General features: G+C 35.4%; 1 protein-coding gene and 1 pseudogene across 2 annotated transcripts in view; both read left to right on the top strand.

Annotated features, from left to right (window-relative positions):
• PTEN (phosphatase and tensin homolog) overlaps positions 1–23,334 on the top strand; it is a 107,213-nt gene that overhangs the window by 72,568 nt on the left and 11,311 nt on the right. Inside the window, exon 6 of the mRNA XM_003255173.4 lies at positions 17,612–17,753. Within this exon, the coding sequence (XP_003255221.1) occupies positions 17,612–17,753 (142 nt within the window). The remainder of the gene's footprint in view (positions 1–17,611; positions 17,754–23,334) is intronic.
• Positions 8,755–12,017, top strand: LOC115834426 (annotated as a pseudogene). The gene has a single exon (XR_004029305.1). The product of XR_004029305.1 is annotated as a 60S ribosomal protein L11-like (transcript).

Raw genomic sequence — 23,334 nt, 5'->3', positions numbered from 1 at the left:
GAGATTTTGTACATTTTTCCATCTCTAAGAAGGACAAAGCCTAAGCCCCTCCAGATAGATTGAAAAACTCATTTAAAGAGTTCTCCTTCATGTTAAGCTAATTGCTTAATTCAGCTGTAAAACAGAAATAGAATGATTGTATTAATCATTTAAAGCTGTGTAGTTGCATTGATTCCTTGTTCCTTTACCCCTCTCTTATGTCTTGTTTCTTATCCTTTGTGACTTTTTTTTGCATTATATATAAGGATGCCGAAATACTGTTTATTGTTGATAGTTTACAAAATTGAATCTTACATTAGTGCATAATTTTGGTGAATGTTGAAGATTATGGTAGATTGCCTTACATTTCTGCATATTGTTTGCACCCTGGAACGATAGCACTGGCATGAATTATAGAGCTGAGGATCTAAAGATTTTTACTTTGATTTACCCCATTATCATCTGCAGGGAAACAATTGCTTTTACTGATTAAAAATACAGGCTGGGCGCAGCGGCTCACACCTGTAATCCCAGCACTTTGGGAGGCCGAGGCGGGCAGATCACAAGGTCAAGAGATCGAGACCATCCTGGCCAACCAACATGGTGAAACCTCATCTCTACTAAAAATACAAAAATTAGCTAGGTGTGGTGGCGCGCGCCTGTAATCCCAGCTACTCAGGATGCTGAGGCAGGAGAATCACTTGAACCTGGGAGGTGGAGGTTGCAGTGAGCCGAGACTGTGCCACTGCACTCAGCCTGGTGATAGAGGGAGACTCCATCTCAAAAAAAAAAAAAAAAAAAAAAAAAAAAAAATATTAAAATGCAGTAGCAAAAGCGATGGTAGAAATTTAAAACAGAGTTGATGAGCAGCAGATATTTTGGTAGTGCAAAAAAAGTCAGGTAAAAAAATGTTTGTAATAAAATAGAAAAGTTTTGTAATGTGGAGGTGCAGAACACTAGATTTAAGCCGGGGGTCTTAAATTGTGTTACATTCCTTTTAAAGTCTGATGGAAGGTATAAATGTTCTCCCACCAAAAAATGTGCGTAGTGTACATGAAATTTTGCACATAGTTTTTATTACATTGTAATATATTCTTTTAGACAGAATGTAAACCTTCATGAAAACTGTGTCACTTTTTTTATGCAAAAACCAGTGGCTGCTATATGAAAGCAATGAATAAATCTAAGTGGTACAAAAATTAACCAAAATTAAGCTTTAGTTCTGTTCAATACTGAATTTTAATGAAAAGACTGCTATTTAACTTTTAAAATAACAGGTTGAAACTATGCTCTTTGACTTTGACTTTGCAACTTTTATATAATCTTTGATATCCAGTCAGTGTTGACTTTGGTAAAAAGTGCTGAAAATGCTATTTTACAAAAGAAAGAAGAGTAAATGGAATCTGTAGATTCTATTGCCTGATGAAAGTAGATGTGTCAAGAAATAAGAATTCTCCAAGACTCTTCAGATAAATTCATGTGGCATCATTTTCTTTGCCTTCAAGTTACTGAGATCATTTTTGGCAAGATCTGTATCATTAATGCTGTGTTAGGAAGGAAAAGACTATGACTCCACATTTTACTTTCAAGGTTGAAGAGTTAAACTCTTTAAAAAGAGTGTATGTTATCCTGTAAACAGCAGTATCAGGCTGTAGAATTTGTCTTCTGAAAGCAGTGAACTTATATATAGCAAAGAACTTCATAGCGCTCCCATTTCTTGACAAAACCTCTCGAGAAGCTCTTTATTGAAAGTCTTGGCTTTCATGAATCTGGCAACTTTCACAGTAGTAGATTTTTCATGACAAATCTTCTTAAACAGGGAATTATTCAAGGGTTGGTACTTGAAACAGTAGAATACTTTCACAACAAGAGATAAGATTTCTTTCAGGATTGATGACAGTCTTGCACCCTAGTGCATACTGATGAAGAGATTAGTGGGTGACCATGACATGGATAGCTTCTGTCTTTACCAGTGCCCCAATATCAGATGTGTTGTCTGGCAGTAAGTTGTACTATCTGCCTACAGAATACTGAGGTTTCTTCAGGAGAAGTTTTTTGGTAAAGAAACTTTACCATTTTGAAAGTGTTAATGTTTTCTGAAGCTTCCAAAAAGGATTCCAAAATGGGAATGTTTCCTTGATTGTGTCACTATGCTTGGATTTGATGAAAACTAGTAGCTGGCTATACTGAGAAATCATATCTGAAGAAAGGTGGTACTTCCAATCTTTTTGTGACCTACTTTATTATTATTTTTTTAATGTCAGGGTTTTTTTTGGAAGAGATAAAAGTATTTGATAGAGATATTGCAACAGTCTTATTCTTCTTCATGCTACAAGTATGTTTGACTCTAAGATACTTGCCTTCACTGTTCAACTGTGTGACATTTTTATTTGTTTAGCATTACAATCAATATCCTAGTAGGATGATTTAATCAATGATTTTTAATTGGAACAAATAGTTTTTGTAATGGTCTAGGCTTTTCCAACTTAACTGTGCTGTCACATGTGGTCTCTTTTTCTCCCTCTTTCCTCCTTATACACTCCCACCCACACACATATGCATACATACCTTGTCTGATGTATTTGCTTCTTCAGAATAGTTGGCTGTGCTCTGCTGATGGTGAGAACTTGCCGTTTAAGAAGGACTTGGGATAGTCCATGTCATCATGTTCAGGGATAAAAGTAAAACTCAAGGATATTTAAACTTCATTGTATTTTATTTTCTGTTTCCAATCCAAATTAAATCCAAGAGAAGGCTCCATAATCAAAAAGTAAGGACATATTTTAAATTTGCCAGTGGGAAGATATTCTAGTCATTACAGTCTGGTAATACTATCAATTCTGTTTCTCTTCAGAGGTGAGGAGAGACTATTTGATGAAATCGTAAGTCCTGTAGGGTGTTGTGAAATAGGGCCAGAATGAAAGATAGCAAGAATAGTGTTATGAAAATAAAATGCAAAGTTTATAGTATCATGTGGTAAAATGTAATAGTATTTACTTCATCAATAGAACTGCTCTAGTCGCCGTATATTCTCCATCCTTGTATAGGTTGGAATATCCCCCAAGTGAAAAGAGATTGATGAGCTAATAGTAAATAGAAAACGGAGATCTGTACATACAGTGTTAAGAATGTAGATATTAAAATTGTTATATTTAGCTGTTACATAATATTAAGACTCAGAGATAAGTAATTTCGCTGAAGTTGATTGCTTTTTGTACCTTGGAGTCAAAATAAATAACTGAAATCTACTATACTTGGCTCATGCTTAATTAATATACTTAGACCATATTTCGGATGAATTATTCACAGGATCTAAAGGAGTATCCTAATGTGTTCTTACCTTCTTTATCCCTGTGTTTATTTAAAAAGGCAAAAAGAAATGTAGGAGCAGATGCTGTTGACCATATTTTACTAAACAGTAGCATTTGTGTTTAGGTTGAAACAGCATTAGAAAACTAGATACGGATTAAAGTCAGTGGTAGGTTTTTTTTTTTTTTATTCCAGGTATGTTTCTTATAGATGATCAAACAGGCCCAGGAAGGGGAAGTGTTGTGATCAATATTATCCAGTTAATATTAGCATTCAGAGAAAAATTTGAGTCCTCTGATACACCGTTAAGTTTCTTTCTATACTATCAAGTCCACAAATCCTGGAACTGCAAAAGAACTTTGAGACTGTTCAAAATAATTAATCTCTGTATAGGGTCAGGCTTTCCTGCAAGGTTATGAAATGCTCATAAAATTGGTCTTATTTTGAAAGGCTCCTCAGCTTATACCCTTCCTTACAAATGCTTCCTTACAAATGCTAAAGCATTTAATGACCCCTGACTTAAAGAGAATTTGGACAGATTGAGGTTGTTGGTCTTGGAAATATAATACTGCAGGCTCCTGTAAAATACTTGAAATGTAATTGTTTTAGAACTTTCAAAGATACTACTTGTTTGCCTATTGATTAGAATACTAGTGAAATAATTTTTAATCTTTTGTGAATAACTAATTTCATCATAAGAAAACTTAGCCAAGCATGGTAAAGCTGTTGTTATACAATTGTGGAATTCTTCCTGAGGAGTAACTATCTTATAATAAATGTAATTGATTATCTAAAGTAGTTTTATTCTTGGAATATCTCATAATAGGTTTATTCTCTTCTTGTCAGTATTTCCTTGTAGATTGAGCCTGTGGATTTGCATTTTTGTAATTGTGAATCACCATTATAGGAGATACATACATTTTATCTACTTTTCAGTTTGTATGGGGTTAACTTTATTACAATTATCTTTAATGTTATTTTGCTTATATCCTTAATTTTAATTTATAGACAAACATTAAGAAGCTGGAGAAAATTATGTTCTAGTGACATTTATATAGAAGAAGAATCTTTTTTCCCCCTTTCTTTTTTGAAGGGAGATGAGGCAGTCATATTTTGGTAAAGAATTTGTAGACTTTGCAGAGGTCTCTTCAAAATAATCTGGCTCAGAGTCTTGACATATCCTCAGCAGACATGGTGCAAATTAGATGGCAGAGTGGTGGGTACAAGTTGACCATAAAATAAAGCATTAGGTTGGTAATGCCCAAATAATACTTCGGGTTTTGAGTGTTGCAGAGAAGTCAGACAACTGATAACTTACTATAAAGAAAAATGTTCTGAGAGTGAGGTAACCGCTTGAGGGAAGGAAGGCTCCTTCTGTGTTATTCACTAATTTGCAAGAAGACAATTGTGTTACACTTCCTTAGGAGTCATTCATTTGTATATTTGACACTTTTGCTTTATGAACATGTGAAGATTATTCGAAAGTAAGCTGTTGGTGGTTTTTTTCTTCCAAGAAAGCATGCCACAGGGCAACTTCTAGGGTTGGTTCTCATCTAGTCCTGTGCCCCACACTATCTGCATCTGCACTTAAGTTTCAATATTAGATAACTCACATGTTTAAACTGTGAAGAAAGAGTTAAAATATCCTGAGAATGCTAGTAAGTATGTATTTTTGAAAGGACTCCCAAACTTTGAGTTTAAAGAGGTAAACTCCTTTTACATGACAAAGTTACTTAGAATCACTACTGCTGTTTCCCTCTCCCTTGCCTTCTCCCTGTCCCATGCATACCCCCAGCTGTGTTCCAGAATGATGGCACATAAAGTAAACATTCATATTTATTTCCCTTTTTTTTTTTTTTTTTTTTGAGACAGTCTCAGTCACCCAGGCTGGAGTGCAGTGGCGACATCTCGGCTCACTGCAACCTCTACCTCCCGAGTTCAAGCGATTCTCCTGCCTCAGCCTCCCGAGTAGCTGGGATTACAGGCGCCCACCACCACGCCTGGCTAATTTTTGTATTTTTAGTAGAGATGTGGTTTCGCCATGTTGGCCAGGCTGGTCTTGAACTCTTGACCTCAAGTGATCCGCCCACCTCGGCCTCCCAAAGTGCTGAGATTACAGGCATGAGTCACTGTGCCTGGCCTCTTATTTTTTCTTTGGTTAAACTTTTAGGAAAAAAGTTTGAGCTGCTTTTAATTTTCTTTTTGTTTTTAAATAAATTATTAGAGATAAAGTTTCTCTATATTAGGAGCTCTGTGTACATGAGTTCATTGAGCTTAATAAAGACAAATCTTCTAGAAATAATAGTTGTAACTTTAAGTGATCTCAAAGAAAATTTTTGGTTTCTCTGGGGAATGAATTTTCATGACCTAATCTTAAATCAGGTTATTTTTTCTAGCCTGTTTACTAAATTTCTACATGTTGTAACCTAATGAAATTTTCTTACTTCCTCTTTATTTAAAACAAACTATAATTACTGTCTTTTTAAACATTTTCCAATGTAGCATTCTTATTTTTCTTAACATATGAATTTTCCTGGGCCAAACTGTGTTACTATGATACACATTATTTAAGGCTGTTATATAATACAATAAAATTGTAGAACTTTCATACCTTGAAGGATCTTAGCAATTATTTAATTCAAACCCATTCTAACATAGATGATAAAACAGATTTGCAGGGTTGGGCATGGTGGCTCATACCTGTATTCCCAGCACTTTGGGAGACTCAAGCGGGAAGATTGCTTGAGCCCAGGAGTTCAAGACCAGCTTGGGCAACATAGTGAGAATATCTACAAAAAAATATTTTAAAAATAGCCAGGCATGGTGTCACGTGCCTATAGTTCTAGCTACTTGGGAGGCTGAGGTGGGAGGATTGCCAGAGCCTGGGAGATTGAGGCTGCAGTGAGCCATGATCACACCACAACACTGTAGCCTAGAGCCTCCCTGTGTGGCAGGCTCTATACTTCAGATAGGCAACAGATCGAGACCTTGTTTCACAAAACAAACAGATCTGCAAAGATTAACCTGTCCTAAGTCATGTAATCTCTTTGTGTAATAACTAAAAACCCCATCTTCTAACCTCAAACCTGGTATTTTTTTCTACAAAACTATGTTCTGCAGTCCAAATTATTTTTCTTTATTATTTTGAATCCTAAAGTAGAAATAGAAACTTAGAAAAATAAAAAGCAACTCCTTTATAACATATGAGGACTTCTTCAGTTTTAAATAAGAAAAACCCAACTCAAAGTAGCTTAAATAAAAGACATTTTTTGACTTACATAACCTAAAAGCTCTGGCCTGGATCTAGGTGCTCAACAAATCTCAAGAGTATCTCTCTCCCTCCCTTACCCTCCTCCTCTTTTCTCTCTTCTGTATATATGTTATTTTCAAATAGGCTCTCATAAGTAGTGGCAAGATAAAGTTCCTAATAGCTTCAGGTTTGCATTCTACCTACTTTAGCAACTATGATGAGAAGAGAGCTACAATTTGAACAAAAATTTGTAGGGTGAGTTCTGATTTCCCTGGATTGAGGCACATGCCTATTCCTGAACCAAATATTCTGGCCAGGGAATGGAATTCTCTGGGGCATGTATCTAAAGCTGAAGTATACAGCCTGCCACACAGGGATAATAATAGTTTTTCAAAGAAAAATCAAGGAGGGGAAAGAATGTTGGAAAGAGAAAAAAATATCAGTTATCTGCTTCACATTTATCCTCAATAATTAGTTTCATAGAAGTGAAATACTGTAACACCCTAAACTTTAGAGATGCTTTGTAGACAGGAAAAATAAGAACTCAAAGAAGTTGTGACTTCATTCAAATCACATAGTTTGTATACATGCTATTAGTAAAACCGACAGCTTGAGTACAAGTTTTACCCTTATATTCACCTTGAGGTCCAGATCCTGGTTTTGAATGAGATAATTATGTGCAGTCGGACTGTTTTCTGATCCTTAAAATAGAGACAATAATATCTATCTTGTAAAGTTGTGGTAGTGTTAAAGATATATGAAATGTTGGCAAGTACCTTAATATACGATAACTACTGATGTTGTCATTGGAATAACAGCCATATTTCGTCCTTTGTTGAATTGCTTTCCTGTAGTAATCTTACTGTGATCATCCTGAAACATAGATTTCCGAGCTTCAAGCAAACACTATTATGTTGAAAAATCTACATTATTTCTAAGTTTAGCAGTGCCAGTGGAAAGTTTATTGAAACAGAAAATTACTTTTTTAACTGAGGAGTGTAGATTGTGAATTCGTGATTCATCTTCTTAGGAGATGATCGGAGTATTGATAAATATTGATTCATAGAATATGAACAAAACATTACGTATCTTGTGCTATGATATTAAAGTAGTATTCTGTTCTGGTAGTAGTATGGCAGTATTTTAGGTCTGAAAGATGTATATAATCTGTACTTTTAAGTCTGTTTTTTAAGAGATTAATCACAAGAGATTTACATAAAACAACTAAGGTTAAAAATGGTGGATTAGAGATACATCAGGCAAATTTCAATTTCAAAAGCAGATGAGAGAATCTCAGTATCAGAGTAGCATTTAAAGCAAAAAGCATTAACTGGATCAAAAATGTCATTTTACATTAACACAGGGTACACTCCAGGTAAAGACTTAGCAGTTATGAACGAATGTGCTAAACATAACATCAAAATGTGTTAAGCAAAAGCTGAAAGAAATGAAGAATAATTGGTAGAAAAGCAATGATAGGAATCTTTAATGTGTTTCAAAAGGCACGAAGTAAGAAGGTACAGTCATGTACCACATAATGATGTTTGAGTTAACATCTGACCTGGTATACGACAATGGTCCTATAAAATTATAATGGAGCTAAAAAGTTTCTATCACCTAGTGATGTTGAAGCCGTTGCAATGCAATGTATCACTCACGTGTTTGTGGTAATGCTGGTGTAAGCAAACTTACTGTACTGTCAGTTGTGTAAAAGCATAGCACAGTTATGTTCAGCACATAATACTTTATAATGATAAATGAATATGTTACTAGTTTACATGTTTACAGTACTATTATTTTAGCATGTGCTTCTGCTTATTAAAAAATGTTAACTATAAAATAATCTTTAGGCAGATCCTACAGGAGGTATTGCAGATAAAGGCATTATTGTCATAGGAGATGGCAGCTCCATGGGTGTTATTGCCCCTTAAGACCTTCCAGTGGGACAAGATGTATAGGTGGAAGACAGTGATATTGATGATCCTGACCTTGTAGAGGCCAAGGCTAAAGTATGTGTATATTTATTAGTTTTTAACAAGAGTTTAAAAAGTAAAAAAAAAATAAATTTAGAAATAGAAAAAATCTTACAGAATAAGGATACAAAGAAAAAATGTTTTTGTGTAGCTGTGTAATATGTTTTTGTTTTAAGTTAAATGTTACAAAAGAGTCATAGTTAAATTTTTTTATGTTTATAAAGTGAAAAAGTTATAAAATGCTAAGGTTAATTTACTGAAGAAAGAAAAAATTTTTAAATAGATTTAGAGTAGCATGTTTATGAAGTCTACAGTAGTTTACAGTAATATCCTAGGCCTTCACATTAACTCACCACTCACCCACTGACTCACCCAGAGCAGCTTCTAATCCTGCAAGTTCCATTCGTGGTAAGTGCCCTATACAGGTGTACTATTTTTATAACCTTTATACCATTTTTACTGAACCTTTTCTGTTTTTTAGATACACAAATACCATTGTGTTACAGTTGCCTGTGATATTGAATACAGTAACTTACTGTACAAGCTTGTAGCATAGGAGCTGTATCATATAGCCTGGGTATGTAGGAACTATACCATCTAGGCTTGTGTAAGTATATTGTATGATACAGTGATGAAATCACTCAGATGCAGTTTCTCTTAAGCAACACATAACTGTATATATATATATATATATATATAGGTGGCTTGAATAATAAAATAATGAAATGTATTTCTTTTTTTCTGTCATTGACAAAACAATTACCAGTCTTACTAATTAGACCAACTACAAAACAAAATCTCACTCAAAAATAAAAATATATGTCCCGTTCCTTGATTACAATTCATTAGAACTGGACATTTTTTAAAGTGTTTAAATTTATATGGAAATATAAAATCATGTTTTAAATAATTTTTGATTCAATGAGGAAATGTAAATTTACATTAGAAATAAAGATTAATAGGTAGAGATTTATAAAGGCAAAATGTTAATGAATTAGGAAACAGTAAACCATTTGAACTAATAAATCTAAATACTGATTGCATGAAAATGCCAATAAAATCAATACATATTTTTAAAAGCCAGTCAAGGATAAAAGAAAAGAGGGAAACTAAAAATGAGACATTAAGTACGAGAAAGGAGATAAAACTAAAGTATGGAGGTGATGTTAAAATTATATTCGGGTCTGTGCTAATCATTTTGGAAATTTCAATGAGAAATGGGCAATTTTCAGTGAATATGTCATTGTAAATGCATTGAGGGGAGAGACAAAATCTGAATAGACCCTGCAATAATGAAAATGTCTAGGAGCCCTCAAGAAATACCTGGTTTAAATTGCATTTCAGGTGGCTGATTATCAAACCTTGAAGTATCAAGTAATTATGTTATCTAAATTGGACCAGGTGTTAGAAAGTAAGTAAGACTTCACAGGTGGTTGCTTATGTAGCCCTTATACCTTAATCTGATAAAGGTAGCATATATTTAAAAAGAGAGAAAACCCGACGGTACAGTTTAGGGAAAATTAAATACTTCTCTTTGGCCAAAGTAAGAGTACATTCAAGGGAATTGTGAGAGGTAAGAGTGGAAAAAGAGGTTGGAGCTGTATTTTTATGCTGTGATTGAATTATAGTGTGTGATAAATTGCTCTTACTTGGGTAGAATACCATGTAACATTTTGAATTAATTGGTAATTGGTTTAATCTTAACTTTTAAAAAATTAATCTGAGAGTGGTATAAAGGATAGATTACAGAATGGATAAAGGGTGATAAATCAGTTGGCTATGGCAAAATTGCAGGAAGAAACTGAAATAGGCCACAGAAAACTGAAACTGACATTTTGAGTAGTATTTCGGAATCAAGATCTGGATTTTGGCAACTGAATAGATGCGTAGGAATCAAAGATGAGTTTACTAAATGAACTTAATCTATGATTTGTCTCTCATTTTATTGTGTACCATTAGTGTGTATGCATGTATGTATGTGCCAGGTAGTTAATATGCTGACTGTGTCTCTTAGCTCCACTCTGCTGCCTGGGCCTTTGCCATAGTGCTGGAGTTCCCTCACTTCTCTTTTCTGTAACCCTATTATATTACTGCTGCCTCTCAGCTGTGTTTCCTTCCTCAAGTAGAAAGAAGATGGGAGGATCATATAGTAGTTGACTAGAAGCTGTGGAGTTTCAGTGCTGGGATTATATCTAGTTCCATTACTTACGAAGATTATATCTAGTTCCATTACTTCACCTCATCTATAAAATGGTTTACCAATAGTATCTACCTTACATGGTTTTATGAGTATTAAATTATGTATTTCTAAAGACATTTAGAGCAATACAAGGAATATAGTATGGGCTCAATAAGCGGTGGTGGTGTTAGTTATTAGAAGGCCATCAAGTGCTGGAGAAAATAGTGAATATCATTGATGGAAATAAAGGAGGTTTTCCACGTTAAAAAGCTTCAGTTTTTGGAAATGTGTGTTTTAAGTATTTCTGAGATTACCAGGTAGAAATTCCAGCCAGATGTTGGAATTCTGCACTGGCAGTTGGGAATAAAGTCATGTTGAAGGAGATAAGTTTTGGAGTTACTGTGTAAAATTGGTAAAGCACTGGAATAGATTGGATTGACAGAGAGAGGGGAAACTCTTTTGAGGTAGTCCTATATTTAGGGACAAGAGAAGAGACAACCAATAAGGGTTGAAAGAAACCTTAAGAGAGTAAGTCCTATGACAGAAGCAGGGAAGTTTCAGAATGATTGCAGAAAGATCAGCCAGGCTCTTCCTGTTCTCCATCATGGTGCAGGATCAAGGTGAAATGGATTAACCCCATGCAGGAACTTTGCATCTGCAGGCTCTGCTTCAACATCCATTTAGGAGAAAGTGGAGACAGACTGACCTGAGTAACCAAGGTGTTGGAGCAGCTTACAGGTCAGAACCCGGTGTTTTCCAAAGCTAGATATACTGTTAGCCCCTTTGGCAACAGAAGAAATGCAAAGACTGTTGTCTGCTGCACAGTTCGAGGGGCCAAGGCAGATGAAATCCTGGAGAATGATCTAAAGGTGCAGGAGTGTGAGTTAAGAAAAAATAACTTCTCAGATACTGGAAACTTTGGTTTTGGGACCCAGGAACACATTGATCTGGGTATCAGATATGACCCAAGCATTGATGTCTACAGCCTGGACTTCTATGTGGTGCTGGAAAAGCCAGGTTTCATCATTGCAGGTAAGAAGTGCAGGACAGGCTTCATTGGTGCGAAATAGAATCAGCAAATAGGAGACCATGCGCTGGTTCCAGCAGAAGTATGATGGGATCATCCTTCCTGGCAAATAAATTCTCATTTCTACCCAAAAGGCCAATAAAAAGTTTTCAGTGAAATGTTAGAAAAAAAAAAAGATCAGCCAGCAGCCAGGATGGGATTGTGAAAACAGTAGAAAATTAGTTGTTGAGAAAGCATTAATGACCATTAAGAAATCAGCCTCGGATGGGCATGATGGCTCATCCCTATAATCGTAACACTTTGGGAGGCCAAGGCAGATTTCTTGAGTCCAGGAGTTGAGACCAGCCTGGGCAACATGGCAAAACCCTCGTTTCTACTTAATAAATAAATAAATGAATAAACAAGCAAGCAAGCAGGGCTTGGCGTTAGGCGCCTGTACTCCTAGCTACTCGGGAGGCTGAGGGGGTTGAACCTGGGAGGCAGAAGTTGCAGTGAGCCAAGATTGCACTGCTGCACTCCAGCCTGGGTGACAGAGTGAGACCATGGCACCCCCCTCCCCTCCAAAAAGAAATCAGCCTCATAGTCAATTTCTCTGGATTAAGGAGTAAGAGCGTCTCAAGATTTGCTATTTATAGAGAGGGAGGCTGATAGTTTGAGAGAGATACAGAATCTAGGGAGAGTGTGGGTTTTTGGTCTTTCAGTTGTTTGCCAGCCTTGCATAAAGAATAAAGATTACTTGAGCATATTATTTAGAAACAAGTGGAGAGAATAAAGGCACATGCCAGATAGGAGATAATTAATAAAGCACTTGCCCAAAATAGAACCTTGTTGAACAGGAAGAGACGTCAAGCATAAAGAGATTTTAAGATGGAAGAAGGGAATTTTGAGTGTTCATATTGGATGACCTCAGGGTTCCCAGTAAAACAGGAGCTGAATTCATCGACAGTGATGTGTTGGTCAGGATAAAAAGAAAGGTTGGGAGAACAAAGTGCTAAAATCATTGCGGTCAAGAGTTTAAAAAGTATATACCAGAAGTGATATAGGTTTGAAATAGACAAAGCTGAAGGAAAGGGGGCTGGAAGGAATATTAGGAGGAACACTAAATGTACTTCTAAGTCTACCTCCTGGTCTGTGAACGTAAAGGAGTTGAAAGAGTAATGGCTGAAGTTCTTTAGTTTAGCTAAAGTTTTTTCGCTAAAGCTAGAATTGTTGAAAGTTGTATTTGAGGAAAAAAGGTTAAGGATACAGTTGGCCATTCGATAATGTAGCCCACTGTTGACCAGAAGCCCTACCCAACATAAACAGTCAATAACACATATTTTGTATATGTATTATATAGTATATTCTTACAATAAAGTAAACTAGAGAAAAGAACATGTATCAAGAAAATCATAAGGAAGAGGAAATACATTTACAGTACTGTACTGTATTTATTGGTACCATATATTTATGTTGCTGTTTACAAGATGAAACATCTGTCTGAAATGGCCAGCAGCTACAGCTGTACCTATCTACTGTACATATCAAGCAAGTCACTTTATTCTTATAATGTCTGTGACTTCTCTCTACTTCTTGAAAGCACTTCCATCATCACTATTGGCACTTCATATGGGTCTCATGGTGTTAAGGTTTATGGCATTGCACTAAGCACAATGAAAACTACACAAGAGGGCCGGACACAGTGGCTCACGCCTGTAATCCCAGCACTTTGGGAGGCTGAGGCAGGCGGATCATGAGGTCAGGAGATTGAGACCATCCTGGCTAACACAGTGAAACTCCGTCTCTATTAAAAATAAAAAAATTAGCCAGGCATGGTGGCACGTGCCTGTAATCCCAGCTAATTGGGAGGCTGAGGCAGGAGAATCGCTTGATCCCAGAAGGCGGAGGTTGCAGTGAGCCGAGATCGTGCCACTGCACGCCAGCCTGGATGATAGAGCGAGACTCTGTCTCAAAAAAAAAAAAAAAAAAAAAAAAAACAAAAGAAAAACACACAAGAACCGTGAGAGAGATAGCTTTTGAGTGCAATACACAATTTACTAGAGAGATGAGCTGATCATACAGAGATGATTAGTGTCACACCGTGTTTTAAATAGATTCTTGCAACCCTTGGGTTCACTGCAGTAGCAACAGAAGTTAGCTATGAGATTTTAACAGTAGTATAGTATGTACTACAGTTAATATTATGTAGCTATGATTTAATGCTGCATCTTTGCATTTGTTTACATTTATCTTGACTATAAGTGGTATTATGTCTGGTCTTAAGGTTTGTATGCATATGTTTTGATGAATTTTAACTTTTTATAATAGGTTTATGTATATTTTATGGCAGTAAATGATAAAACAGACTAATAATATACATATATTTTATGTAGGCATGACATAAACCTATCTTTTTCTTAGCTTTTTGGTATTTCTAGTCTATGTGTTTCATCTGCAGGTTTTTTCAAATTGTTGAAATCTCTGAAAAATTTTATTGAAAAAAACCCGTATGTATAAGTGGACCCACACATTTCAAACCTGTGTTCAAGGGTCAGCTGTGTAAATAATTTTCCTCATAATTAAAGTGGAAAAGGAGAGTTACTACTAGTAGAAAGTAGAACTATATCCTTGGGGTGTGTGTGTGTGTGTGTGTGTGTGTGTGTGTGTGTGTGTAGTTACGGATCAATTTAACTTAAAAGTTCTTGGTTAGAGAATAAAACAGGCTCTTATTAGCCTTAAATTACATGAAAAATGAAAAATTTTAGGCCAGGCACAGTGGCTCAGGCCTGTAATCCCGTAACTTTGGGAGACCAAGGCGAGTGGATCACTTGAGGTCAGGAGTTCAAGACAGCCTGGCCAACATGCTGAAACCCCTTCCCTACTGAAAATACAAAAGTTAGCCAGGTGCAGTGGCCATCCCTACAGTCCTAGCTACTTGGGAGGCTGTGGCAGGAGAATTGCTTGAACCTGGGAGGCAAGGTTGTGGTGAGCTGAGATCACACCACTGCACTCCAGACTGGGTGGCAGAACAAGACTCCATCTCAAAAAAAAGAAAGAAAAAACAGAGTATTTTTTAATCTGCAAGAGCTTTACAGCCTTTTATTCATATGTATAAGCTTTTAAAGATGGGTAAAATTTTAGTGTGGACTTTCCACTCATTGGAAATCCTATATTGCAGGTGTTAATTCAATTTTAGTGAGTGTGCCTCATGGCCCAGAGAGATAGGACTAGAATGAGGAGGTCACATTGGAGACTCTGAAACAGATACATGTGAGCCTCCCAACTTTTTAATATTTGTTATTAAAATCTAGAAATGTTGAATTTTGGGTGCTGACAAGGCAGCAGGTAGATAAGAATTGCAAAGTTAAGAAAATAGACTGTGTAATATTGATGGGCAACTAATTGATTAAATTTTAAAATGTACTTTTCCATGTTTTTCTTTGAATTGTCAGTAATTTTGTTTCAACTGGTATTCATACATAGATTATTCACCCGATGTTGACAACTAGTAGATTTATATATTTTTTATGTTGCCTATCGTTTTTTGGGTAAGGATTAACAGAATGTATGATCACCTACATTATAGGTACACTACTAATCACTTGCTACTTGAAAAAACCTAAAGCTTTGAAATCTTTTTATTATTGCACAAAAACTTATGCCAAAAATGGAGATAAAGAGAAAAATGTCATCCACTAAACCCCAACAAATAATGTTGACAATGTGGTCTCCTCGTAGACTTGCATTGACTTAATTTTTTTTAATCTTATTGCATATTTTGACTAGATAATAAATGCATATGGTTAAAATATTCACATGATTCAAAAAAGTACCCCTCCCACTCATCTTCCATGTGATATTTCCTTTCTGCTTAGCAGTTCTGTATTTATCTTGCTAAACATGAATGACAGTTGTTTGCTGAAATTACATTAAATGTGATGTCATAAATCATTGTAAGTTTACATTTTTTAACTTTAATAATTTTTAATGTTTTAATGAAGAGTATGAAGAGTAGTAGTACTGCTCTTCAAAGTACTACTATTTTACTTTACCTTTTACTGTTTTGTTAAGAAAATTACATAGAAATAAAATTCCAGCTATTCCAGAACTGTACCTTAAATACAGGTACAGAATTGCTAAAACTGTGTACCATTTTGTAGTTTTAGCATGCTTTCGTGTAACTGCATCTGGTGTTTAATCCTCATGAGAACCCTGTTAAGAAGGAAGGGTACATATTATTATCCTCATTTTCCTTCGAGAACACATCAGAGTTTGTATTTTGACTGTCAGCATTCAAATACAAGTCTTTTATTTATAAAATTGTGGTCTTTATACTGTGGCCAAAATCTTAAATCACTTCTCATGATTTGAAATGGTTTATGCCTATTTTTTTTTTACATTTATACACACACATATTTTTAAATTGTCTATAATAAAATAATGTTCATCTTTGAAAAAATATTAGGAGTACTACAGTGGATACCTACATACTTGCTATTCAGCATACCTGGTTTTTTGTTTGTTTGTTTGTTTGTTTGTTTTTTGAGACAGTCTGTCTCTGTGGTCCAGGTTGGAGTGCAGTGGCGCAATCTCAGCTCATTGCAACCTCCGTCTCCCAGGCTCAAGTGATTGTCCTGCCTCAGCCTTCCAAGTAGCTGGGACTACAGGTACACACCACCACGCCCAGCTAATTTTTTGTATTTTTGGTAGAGACGGGGTTTCACCATGTTGGCCAGGCTGGTCTCCAACTCCTGACCTCAAGTGATCAGCCTGCCTCGGCCTCCCAGAGTGCTGGTATTACAGGTTGTGAGCTACTGCACCTGGCCTGCTTTTAAATTCACATAAATATGTTTTATATTTTTCATTAGGGAGAAGAAGGTTGTGTCCAGAATTTTTAAGACATTGGGGAGATTTAGATGCCAGTAGTAACTTAAAGAGAAATAATTGCTAATTCTTTTTCCTCTTGAGTATACTTTCATTTAAAGTACAGTTTTCTGTAAGTTACTCTTACCATTAAACTTCTTAATGTTGCTTATTGTTTGTCTTATATTTTTAGGTTGGATTTTTCTTAAGTCACATGTCTAATAAAAAAATCCTTAAATACCTCATTTATTCATCTTCATTAGTGAATGCATTATTGTACATATTAGATTTTTCTCTTTAGATAATTCAGCTTCCCCTATTAAGTGCCACATGTATTACATAATTTTATTTATGTTTTATTGTTTAATAAACTCTTGAGAACTAGATATATTTTAATCATTTGTAATACTTACATTTTCTAAAACACTTCATTTTTCCCTGGTTTCTTCAACAAAGAGATGCATGTAGTACAAGGATAGCTTTACCTCTGTTAGAAGATTGTTGCACACATTTACATCAACTGCATAGTCCTGTTTTTGTTGGGCTGTAATGCCAGCATCACTTTTTGCTACTGCTGTTTCTGCCTTAAAGGCAGTATGCCTCTATCTAGTTTGCTGATTCTGATACTCTTTCCCCTGGAAAGTAGGTAATGAAGTTTGTGAGGAACTGTGTGTTTAAGGAGTCCATAAATCCTTGTGGGGAGCCCTAGGTGTAAAGAGCATAGCTGTAGGGCAGAGGCCTTTGACACTTATTTTGGATATGCAGTGGCCTTTGCCTATGGAGGTCATGGGTCAGAGCGCTGTTGTGACCTTTGAATAAATGGGGTGTTACAATAATTGTTTTAAGGGAGGAGAGTTATTCTGATATCCTTTGTATTGATATTGCTCTTATTTATTATTGAGCTGGATTTAAGTATTAATCATTTAAGGTCAAATTTCTAATGTATATATGTTCTTAAATGGCTACGACCCAGTTACCATAGCAATTTAGTGAAATAACTATAATGGAACATTTTTTTTGAATTTGGCTTCTCTTTTTTTTCTGTCCACCAGGGAGTAACTATTCCCAGTCAGAGGCGCTATGTGTATTATTATAGCTACCTGTTAAAGAATCATCTGGATTATAGACCAGTGGCACTGTTGTTTCACAAGATGATGTTTGAAACTATTCCAATGTTCAGTGGCGGAACTTGCAGTAAGTGCTCGAAATTCTCATCCTTCCATGTATTGGAACAGTTTTCTTACCATATCTAGAAGTTTATATAAAAATTTAGAAAGAAATTTACCACATTTAAAATTTATGCAAGAGACTATATTTCTGAAGCATTTGAACAAATTAATTAGCTTTGTTGTTCAACTCATTGGGCTAAAGAAGCCAAAAGCAATGGGTTTTAATGTAGTCGAAGCCAAATTATATTTATGAAAGAAATATTCTGTGTTATAACCACCAAATACAGCCCAATTCTGACTAGATGATGGAAGAACCTGTCCCATCAGAGGTCCAGCATGAGGTCCAGCAGAGGTCCACCAGAGGAGTTCAGCAATTTGCTGGTCTTAGGGCAGGGATCAATTCCTTAATATCTTAGGAAGACTAGGTATTGACAGTAATGGTGACAAAGCAATGAAAAGGAAAAGAAGAAGTGATAAGACATGGCAGCAGGCTGAAGTATGATGAGTAAAGAATAGGAATCAAAGTATGTGGAGTGTTAGAGAAAACCTGGATTTTCAGATCCAGATTCCAGTCCTAGATCTGTCATTAATCTATTGTGTAACCCTGAGCATATCATCTACCTCTCTTTGAGTTTGCTTGTCAATAAAATGAAGAGACTTCGAAATCTGAAACTTCCTGGATAAGTACTAAATACAGATTATGTCACTGATGTCTGCCTCTATTTATTTCTCCCTTTTACCCTAATCTCTATAAGTCTACCTCAGTCATCCTGATCCTATTCTACTTCTCCGATGTTGTTTATCAGATAGGTGTGATCATCCTCATCAGATCTTTTCTGTATTCTTAGAGACAGATAACTTTATCAAAGACCACAGATTTATTAGTATAGCATGTTAAAGTCTTCTAAAGAGTCTCATTGATGCTTTTTTCATCCCATTACAATTTTTAAAACTGCCGAATGTAGGGTACTGAGCTGTTGGAAGTGACTGACAAATGAATGTAACAGATTCATAGAAAAGGAAAAAGGAAGAAAAAACTCATGCTCTTCCTATAGTATTGATATCAGTGTAAGAGCCAAGAGAAAGGTATAAAGTATCATGGAGATATTAAGGGAAAGAAAACATTCACTTTAGTAATCTTTCCTAATTTTCTAGTTTCCTCTTATGTACTATGATTTAATACTGTAGTAAAGTTTTAATAAAATATGAGCTATATGTAATTAAGTGGGAGGTTGTGGGGCTAGGCACGAGGCTCACACCTGTAACCCCAGCGCTTTGGGAGGCTGAGGCAGGCGGATCGCTTGATCTCAGGAGTTCAAGATCAGCCTGGACAACAAGGTGAAACCCCATCTCTAGTAAAAACACAAAAATTAGCTGGGCATGTTGGCGCACCCCTGTAGTCCCAGCTTCTCAGGAGGCTGAGGCAGGAGAATCACTTGAACCCAGGAGGCAGAGGTTGCAGTCAGCTGAGATCATGCTACTGCACTCCAGCCTGGGCATCGGAGCAAGACTTTGTCTTATAAATAAATAAATACAAAATAAAAGAAATGGGAAGTTGTGTATATAAATTATAAATGCTACATTCAGAAAAGCTTTTGAAGGTTGTCAAACAGTTTCTTAAAGGAAGTTCACCAGCTCTTTATTGAACATTGAAGAAAACGTACAGTTTAGATTGGCATTAAAACTGAAAGAAGTGGCCAGACGCAGTGGCTCACGCCTGTAATCCCAGCACTTTGGGAGGTCAAGGTGGATGGATCACCTGAGGTCACTGGTTTGAGATCAGGCTGGCTGACATGGTGAAACCCTGTCTCTACTAAAAATACAAAAATTAGCCAGGCGTAGTGATGCGTGCCTGTATTCCCAGCTACTTGGGAGGCTGAGGCAGGAGAATTGCTTGAAGCCAAAGGTGGAGGTTGCAGTGAGCCGAGATTGCGTCATTGCACCCCAGCCAGGGCGGTAAGAGTGAGACTCCATCTTAAAAAATAAATAAATAAATAAATAACTACTGAAAGAAGTATTACAGGCAATCGGAAATAGCTTGAGTTGAAGTGCAGCAGAAGGAAAAAGCTGGACAAGAATGTAGTGACAGAGAATAGGTATGGAACGTGTGACTGACTGTTAGAGGATCCTGAATGGGGATAACAGACTTGATTTGATAAATACTGAGATGTCATGATAATACTTGAGGATTAAACCATGTTTTAAGGACAGTGGTATGCAAAGTTATAATCGCAAGAGGAAAAAATAGTGGAAAAGAAACCAGTAATAAAACTTGTCTTAATGCAGGTATGCTAAGACAATCAAATGGGATTTCATTAATTTTTTATTTGCCATTTATAGCCAAAGATTTTGTAAAAGTTTTGAGCCCAGTCAGGTGAAATAGTCTCAGAAAGAAAGAAAAGTGAATCTGAGACTTGGAGACATTAGTGTTGATATTTTGGTTTTAAACATGTTTTAAATCTGGTAAAAGTGAGCTTCTCACATGACAATATTCAGTGGGTACTTGGGAGTATGGGTTCGAATCTAGGTAGGAGATATATCGGTATTTTGGGCAGCATCAGGAAAGGGAGAGTAGTTAAGCCTTTCATATAAATAATGGTGTGGAGTTTGGGCATGGGAAGGCTTGGAGAAAAGGAAGAAAAGGAGAGGGTGAGGACTGAGATAAGAATGGCAACTTGGGTTTAGGAAGAAGAGGCATCAATGAAGAAAACAGATAGTGCTGAAAAATACAGCATCTTCTGTAGGGATTGGCAGCTTTTTCTTACTTGATTTTTGTCTTAATATTTCTAAGTGATGGAAAAAGCTGCTATATTCTAGACATTTAACAGGGTTAAAAATGTTACTAAAAGATGATCAATGTGGTTTTCATTCAAGACTAACAATATGTATATATCCAAGGAAATTTAATTCTGACTTAAAAAAATGGTTTTGCTTGTATAGATTTAGGGACACAAGTGTAATTTTGTTACATGTATAGATTGTATAGTGGTCAAGACAGGGCTTTTAGGGTGTCCATCATCTGAATAATATACATTGTACCCATTAAGTAATTTCTCATCATCTCCTCACCCTTTCAAGTCTCCACTATCATTCCATTCTCTACATTCTGATTTTCATTTACTAGGTGTATTAGTCTGTTTTTGCATTGCTTTAAAGAAATACCTGAGACTGCGTATTAAACAGGTTTAACCTCTTTTCTTTATAAATTCTTCTTTAATTGGCTCATGGTTCTGCATGCTGTACAGAAAGCATAGCAGCATCTGCTTCTGGGGAGGCCTCAGGAAGCCTCCAATCATGGCTGAAGGCAAAAGGGGAGCATGATGAGAATGGGAGCAAGAAAGAGAAGGAGTGGTGGGGAGAAGGTGCCACCCACTTTTAAATGCCAGCTCACTTATCACCAAGAGGATGGCCCAAGCCATTCATGTGGGATCTGCCCCCATGATTCAAGCACCTTCCACCAGGCCCCACCTCTAGCATTGGGGATTACAATTCAACCTGAGATTTGGGAGGGAAAGATATCCAAACTATATCACTAGGTCTGGATCTTGTTATTTATTTTTTGGAATATATTCAGTCATATCCGAGGATATATATTGTAGAAGTCCACAGAACTATACTAATATTGGACTTCTGCTTAGTTAGGTCTTATCTATCTGAAACATGATATTCATATTGCAGAGAAGATTATTTTCTTTAGTGATTGAGGAAATCTTTACTACTTACAAATTTTTTTATATAATACTAAAATATTTGAAGATGTACATTTTAGATGTAGTTTAATTGAAACCGGGAAATACTATTAATTTGCTTTTTCAAGTCCTAAAGTCAGGATTATCAGATTCTGAAATAATGGAGTTTAAATTAAAAAGATTATAAGGCAGTTTTGCAGTTTTATTCTGGTTAATTTTATCACAGCCTTGGAATCCTACTTTATTTGCTTCTTCAAGTTAGATTTCCCAGTGAAATTTCAGTATCACATAAAGTCTTATGAAATGGCTCATTGCACTTTGAACTTTGAGTCAAGGAAGTGAAATTTATTGATAGATTGTTGGTGTAATATTTCTCCTGTTTGTGGTAGCTTTTTCAAATAATAAGTGTCTTAGAAGACCATGTTGGAATAACCCGCATGCTTTTATCAAACATATTAATTATGTGATTGCTGATATCGCTTTAGATGTTACATAGAAATAGTAGGTGTTTACTAAACTGGAAATTTCATTTAACTTGGTTTAGCTTTTGCCTTGTTCTCAGTCACATTGATAAAAATGTTAAGACTTTTGTTTATCTTTTAGAATAATGACACCTTTTGGTGCTGAGCATTTTTTGTTATATATATATATATGTAATATAAATATAAAATATATTTAAATATATATAATATTTCTCATACACTTTATGTAAGCTTGTGTTTCTGTTTCTCTATTATCTTGGCATGTTTTCTTCAAATGGCACTTCTTAACCTCCTAAGGTTAATAAATTTCTTTGTAATGGACTTTTGTTTTCTAATTCCTCAGCGTATGACAAATGAATTATACTTTGTCAAATTATTTAGGTATCTTTAACTTTTTGAAGTCCTGGGATCATAACATTCATCAGTCTTTAATTTCTGTCATTAAGGTCATTAGCTATAAATGAATTTATGAGTAGATTTAAAAAATAAAACATACAATCCTTCCCTTAACACACTTTCCCGCCATTTGGTTGAATTGCTAGTGTAAAAGCATGATGAATTTTGAGAAGTTATATTTTACCAGTTACTTTATTTTTTACCAGTTATTTAAAACAGACATGAGCCAAAGGCAGAATACTTGTTAATGAAAATGAGGTGTTTTGGAGGAAAGGAAAGTTGTGCTGCAGTTTTTACTTGAAGTCTGTTACATTTCTTTACAGAAATTTCAAATCTCTTGTTTCCTGTTTCTTATGATGGTGGCATTATGTGCTTTTAAAATGTGAGCGATAGGAAAATGAATGATAGTTAATTTTTTAAATAAATATTTAGACTTGTTTTTGAAATTTTTTATAACATTGTTTCAGGTTTCATCCTCTTTCTCTTGTGAACAGTAATGATATGTATTTTGTGATCGCTTCTTGGCCTTTTGGCTAAGATCAAGTGATCTTTGCCACATGCTAGAGACTTAAGAATACTAAGCAAATATCTGTCTTCTTTACATTTAAAAATTTTTCCTGACTACTGCCTGTTGATATCTGTCTTAAAAGTTACTTTTGATGTAGTTCACAAATGTACCAGATAATTATTTCATCGTTTTTAATGCTTAAAGTTTTTATTTGTATTAGGATTTTTAATATGATTTTAATGTTAAAGTTTTGAAGTTACTCTGCTGCTAGAAGTCTAATCTTGGGACTTACTATTCATGAAATAGGAATTGACTTTTAATACAAGTAATAGGACCTTATTTTGAAGGTTCAAACTGGAGAAAATCTTACATTGTTTATATTTTTATTTCATTTATTTCAATTGATTTGCTTTAGATCAAGATTGCAGATGCAGAATCCATATTTTGTGTATATTGTTGATATTAATCATTAAAATCGTTTTTGACAGTTTGACAGCATTTCCTGTGAAATAATACTAGTATGTATTTAAC

Source organism: Nomascus leucogenys, chromosome 3, assembly GCF_006542625.1.
Source record: "Nomascus leucogenys isolate Asia chromosome 3, Asia_NLE_v1, whole genome shotgun sequence".
NCBI lineage: Eukaryota > Metazoa > Chordata > Mammalia > Primates > Hylobatidae > Nomascus > Nomascus leucogenys.
This window is presented reverse-complemented; position numbering and strand designations above follow the sequence as displayed.